The 6,480-nt window shown below is 27.2% G+C and overlaps 1 protein-coding gene across 1 annotated transcript; it reads right to left on the minus strand.

Annotated features, from left to right (window-relative positions):
- Window positions 1–4,097: 4,097 nt before the first annotated feature.
- LOC111682649 (putative uncharacterized protein DDB_G0291608) lies at window positions 4,098–5,710 on the minus strand. Its single transcript, XM_046952473.1, has one exon. It carries the CDS (start codon window positions 5,004–5,006, stop codon window positions 4,098–4,100), a length of 909 nt encoding a protein of 302 aa, XP_046808429.1. The 5' UTR covers window positions 5,007–5,710.
- Between the last annotated feature and the right edge of the window lie 770 nt (window positions 5,711–6,480).

A 6,480-nucleotide genomic window follows, 5' to 3' on the forward strand; every position in this document is an offset into this window, starting at 1 on the left:
CTAGACTATAGACTAGACTATAGACTAGACTATAGTCTAGACTATAGACTAGACTATAGACTAGACTATAGACTAGACTATAGACTAGACTATAGACTAGACTACAGAATATACTATAGAATAGACTATAAACTATGCTACAGGCTAGACCAGAGACTAGGCTATATACTTTGTAGACTATAAACTAGTTTATAGACTATGCTACGATATAAACTATAGGCTATACTATAGACCACAATACATACTAGACTAGTATAAACTATTGACTAGTCTATAATCTAGGCTTCAGACCAGACTATAGACTTGTAGTATAGACTTAACAAGTACTATATGCTAGACTGTACTATAAACTAAACTAGTCTATACTTAATAACAGTAGCAAACTATAACACGTATCACTAATAAATTAAATAAAAAATAAAGAAAAATATTTTTATTTAATATACAGCAGTTAACATTAGCAAACATTTCATTTTGCATGACTCATTCAAAAATAAACATTTGTTATTGAATCTTCTATAAAAATAATTTATTTTCTAACACGACATTAAAGAAATTTTATAAGACTTTCAATAAATTTATAGCTTTTATAAAAATATACTAAACAACATTTTTTAAATATTTCCTTAAGATCCAATTTGCATATCTTTTTTCACTCTCTCCCTTTCTTACTCTATTCAAATACATACTGTTATTGATAATTATTATTATTGTATTAAAATTTATACAGTGTTTGTGTGTGTAAAAATGTTATTTTGTTTTTATTTTTAATTTCTCTAGTAAATTGTTTTTGTTTTTTTTTTTTTTTTTTTTTGTTTATTTTTTGCTCATTCACAAAGTTAAAATAGAAACAACGTGCTGGTAATTTTGTAGTTTGTTTATTTTCTTTGTTTTATTTTTTATTTTGTTTTATTTTTTATTATAAAATCTTTTAAGCAAAAAGAAACTTGTTTTCACACGATAATTTTTTTATAATTCTCACAGTTTATTTTTATTTTTATGCGAATTTTTATTTACTTTTATGTTGTTGTGGTAGTTGTTGCTGTTGTTTTGGAGTAGGTTAGTAAGTAAATTTAATTTTTATTGTTTTTCTCACTATTTTTAAATTTTATTATTTGTGGAAGTGGTAATGTGAATGAAATGGAATCAGATGGAATGGGATGTGTGAAACAGGTGTGATAAGGTTTAATAGGTTAACTTCATAGTAATAATTTAATAATAATAGTGCAGTCTATAGTCTAGTCTATGGTCTAGTCTATAGTCTAGTCTATAGTCTAGTCTATAGTCTAGTCTATAGTCTAGTCTATAGTGTAGTCTATAGTCTAGTCTATAGTCTAGTCTATAGTCTAGTCTATAGTCTAGTCTATAGTCTAGTCTATAGTCTAGTCTATAGTCTAGTCTATAGTCTAGTCTATATTCTTGTCTATAGCTAGTCTATGGTTTAGTCTATAGTCTTGTCCATAGTCTAGTCTATAGTCCAGTCTATAGACTTGGCTATACTCTAGTTTAGTTTATGGTCTAGTATTTTGTTTAAAAAAATGGCTTTTTGTGTAAGAACTTGGAAAGTTGCTTCTTTTTAGCTTGTTGCATATTGATTGCTTAAATTCCTAGACAACGACAAAAATAGTTATAAAACAAGTAGGAAAAAAATATTCAACATCATAAAAATCAATGTACAAAAGGACAATGACTCATGGGAGACTAACACCAACACAATAAAAGCACTTCTATTTTGCATACTTTTGCTGTGGTATACATACATACAAAAACCTCTATACATTTTGTCACAACCCTACAGATCCTTAAAGTACAAAATAGAATTAAGTTTGTTTTTTTTTTTTTGTTTTCCAAAGTATGAGTTTAAAAAGCCATTGTAGTTATCACTAGAAAAGAAAATGGTCCAAATAAGAGGGATTTAACTAAAGGGAAATGTACAAAACTGTATGCAACCTATACAAGTTTTGAATAAAATCGGAATATTTAAAAATCTCTAAATGTAGTATTTAACTTTTGGTCCTACGAAGTTAAACAATCTGTCAAAACATTTTCTACTTAATACATAGTAAATAGTAAAATTAGCTAAGAAAACGTCATAAATATCAATTTGAATTGTCATCTAGCCGACTAACTGTCAAATCAAACTGACATTTAAACCATTATTATACTACTAACGCTTTAACATACATAAAAACATTACATTGACGTTTGTTTGGTGACATTTATGAGAATCAAAACATTTGACAGTATCAAGCAAATAAATGACATAAAATTTGTTATAAACATTTTATTATTGTTTTTAGTAGTTCTTGTTCTTTTTTGATTTTTGTTTTATAGTTTTATTACAATCAGATGTGTATATAATGTCAGAAGTGATTTAATGAGGAATAAAATATGACAGAAACAACAACACGCTTACAAGCTATTACGAAAATGATTGAAAGTTATTATTACCGTTAGTGGTTAGAGCAAATGTAATTAAAGTCAAAATAGAGAAAACATCATTTGCGGTAAAAGAAATGTTATTGAAAGAGTTTTCTCGTCCACAGAAGAGAGGTAGGGGAATTATAAATAAAATTAATACGTTTTACACAATATGTTAATTTTTATTTATGTATTTAAACAAACGTTTACACTTTTTACAAAAAAAGGTAATTTTTACACAAAACGTGTAAAATTTAATTTTTTACTGAAAACGCTACATTTTACACAAAGAGTAAGTTTTTACAGAAAAAAAAATAAAATTTTTGAAGAATAAAATTATATTTTTACACAAAAAAAATATTTATACAAAAAGTAAATTTTTACACAAAAAGTAGTTTTTACACAAAAATTACATTTTACTCTGAAAACAAACTCTTTACCGAAAAAGTAACTTTTTAGACAAAAAGTAACTTTTTAGAGAAAAAGTAACTTTTGACACAAAAAGTAACTTTTAACACAAAAAGTAACTTTTGACACAAAAGTAAATTTTGCCACAAAAAGTAACATTTTACACAAAAAGTAAAGTTTTTACCCAAAAAGTTTCTTTTTACTCAAACAGTAACATTTTACACAAAAAGTCACTTTTTACACAAAAAGTCATTTTTTACACAAAAAGTCATTTTTTACACAAAAAGTCACTTTTTACACAAAAAGTCACTTTTCACACAAAAAGTAACTTTTTACAAAAAATATTTATACAAAAAGTAAATTTTTACACAAAAATCACTTTTTACTCTGAAAGCTACTTTTTACACAAAAAAAAAAAACAACTTTTAACACAAAAACAAACTCTTTACCCAAAAAGTAACTTTTTAGACAAAAAGTAACTTTTGACACAAAAAGTAAATTTTGCCACAAAAAATTACTTTTTACACAAAAAAGTAACTTTTGACACAAAAAGTAACTTTTGTCACAAAAAGTAAATTTTGCCACAAAAAGTTCTTTTTACTCAAACAGTAACTTTTTACACAAAAAGTCCTTTTTACACACTAAGTAATCTTTCACACAAAGTCTAACTTTTTACACAAAAAGTCACTTTTTACACAAAAAGTCACTTTTTACACAAAAAGTCACTTTTTACACAAAAAGTCACTTTTTACACAAAAAGTCACTTTTTACACAAAAAGTCACTTTTTACACAAAAAGTCACTTTGTACACAAAAAAGTCACTTTTTACACAAAAAGTAATTTTTTACACAAAAAGTCACTTTTTACACTAAAAGTCACTTTTTACACTAAAAGTAACTTTTTACACAAAAAGTCACTTTTTACACAAAATATTTATACAAAAAGTAAATTTTTACACAAAAAGTAGTTTTTACACAAAAATTATTTTTTACTCTGAAAGCTACTTTTTACACAAAAAGAAACTTTTGACACAAAAACAAACTCTTTACCCAAAAAGTAACTTTTTAGACAAAAATTAACTTTTGACACAAAAAGTAACTTTTAAAACAAAAAGTAACTTTTAGCACAAAAAGTAACTTTTGACACAAAAAGTAACTTTTGTCACAAAAAGTAAATTTTGCCACAAAAAGTTACTTTTTACACAAAAAGTAACCTTTTACACAAAAAGTAAAGTTTTTACTTTAAAGTTTTTTTCTTCTTCTTTCAATTCAAAACTGTTTAATTAACTGATTTACTGATAACCCGCTCAAACAAAAAAAAAACTCACCAGTCAAAGTATCTTTCCCAGCTTGAACATTATTCGTTGGATTACATTGTAATATATCCGACAACGACAACGAGGAGGCAATCAATTGTCGTTTCTCCTCGAAATTCAGATAATCCATTGAATTACTGCGCTGAGGTGTAACGGTTATTGTAACAGATTTTTGCATTTTAGCCACAACACACAATTGTTGCTGCTGTTGTTGTTGATGTTGCTGCTGCAGTTGTAAAGCATGTTGGTCATCCTCGGGCTCTTCACATTCGGTTAGAGAAGTGGCTAAAACCAATGAATTGTTATTAGGATGATTTAAATCCTGACTATTGGCACTGCTGGCAGCTTGATAATGATTTAAAAATTGATATGGAGGATTTTGGGCAATGGCAGCTGAATAGGAAGGTGGTGGATTTAAAGGGGTGGGAGAAGAGGATTTAACTGCTGCTCCACCACCACCAGCACTGCCGTAAGTGTGATGATCATTGGCATTGATGGCAGCCACCAGAGAGGCTAAATTATTACGACTATTATTTATTAAATGACTATTTTGCTGTTGTTGCTGCTGTTGTTGTTGTGTGGTAACTGGTGTTGACTGGGATAGTTGATGATGTTGTTGTTGAAATTTATGTTGCTGCTGTAGTTGAGCCAATAATTGCTGCTGTTGTTGTTGATATTGTGGTGGTGGTATATATTGTTGTTGTTGCATATGTTCCGGTTGCGGTTGTTGCTGCTGCTGTTGATGTTGCTTTTGCTGTTGTTGTTGTTGCTGCTGGTGCTGCTGTTGTTGTTGCTGCATTAGCTGGGCTTGTTGTTGTACAAAATTTGTGGGTATATTTAATTTATTACTACGCATAGACATGTTGAATGTGTTTTAACGTTTTCTTATTGTTGTGTTATGTCTTTTTCGTTCTTAACAATTAATTTGTAACATATTCTATTTAATTAAAGGTGTAAATTATTTAATTGCCTGCTTACAGGTTTACAAGCTGTTCATTTCAAATTGTTTTAAACACGAAACATTTTCTTTTCTTTTATTTTTATTGAAGTGGAACACATAACAACAAACAGTTTATTTACACTATGAATTAATCACTTTTACAAGAAACCAACAACACTTGCCACACTTTTTTCGTTAACTTAATGATGATGTTGTTTCTTTTGTTGTATTACTTTGTTTAGGTAGTTAATATGTACAACTAAAAATAAAACCCTGTCTCCTGTTTTTTTTACTGTTTAAAGAAAGGGGTTGGTTGTTTGTGGTTATTTTTTCTTCATGTTTATTTTGGTATTTTTATATAAAAATCCTCATTATCATTATAAATGTTGTTATTAACATCATTATCGTGTTTATTTTATTGTATTATAAATTTGTAATGTGATAGGTTATTATTTTGTTTGTGTCAATATTTGAGGAAATTAAGTGGAAATGTGTATTTTTTTATTTATTTATAATGGAAGAAAACTTTTTTACATTTTTTATTTGTCAACAAAACACTTGGGAACTCTTTAAATAATTTATTAATATTATGGCATCTCTAAAAGTGGAAAAATTTCAAAATTTAATATTTTTTTATTTAAAGGACATCATAGCAAGTTAGTCATTCTGTGGAAACACGAAGCATAAAATTTGTTTGATTGTGTTGTTCGAAACGCTTTACACGAAATGAAACATTATTGCCCTTTTAAAGTGAGATTTTACATAAAATTGTAAGTAAAATGCAACATAAAAATTTTTACCCTAATGTAAAATTTTACCAAAATGTATAATTTTGCACAAAGTGTCAAAATTTACAATTGATGTAATATTTTACACACAATGTATTATTTTACAAACAATGTATTATTTTAAACAAAAACTTAACTCATAATATACATTTTTACAAAACTGATAATAAAAAATCTGAACATAAAGTTTCCCACAAAAAGTCACTTTACACATAAAAAGTCATATTTTACACAAAAGTCACTTTTTACACAAAAGTCACATTTTACACAAAAGTCAATTTTTACACAAAAGTCACTTTTTACAGAAAAAGTCACTTTTTACACAAAAAGTCACCTTTTACACAAAAGGCCACTTTTACACAAAATTTCAATTTTTGCACAAAAAGTTAATTTTTATACAAAAAAAATCACTTTTTGCGCAAAATGTCACCTTTTACACAAAATCTTACTTTTTACATAAAACTATAGAACTGAACTAGAACTGAACTTGAACTGAACTGAAACTGAACTAGAACTGTACTAGAACTGAACTAGAACTGAACTAGAACTGAACTAGAACTGAACTAGAACTGAACTAGAACTGAACTAGAACTGAACTAGAACTGAAC

The sequence above is a fragment of the Lucilia cuprina genome, chromosome 5 (genome assembly GCF_022045245.1).
Source record: "Lucilia cuprina isolate Lc7/37 chromosome 5, ASM2204524v1, whole genome shotgun sequence".
NCBI lineage: Eukaryota > Metazoa > Arthropoda > Insecta > Diptera > Calliphoridae > Lucilia > Lucilia cuprina.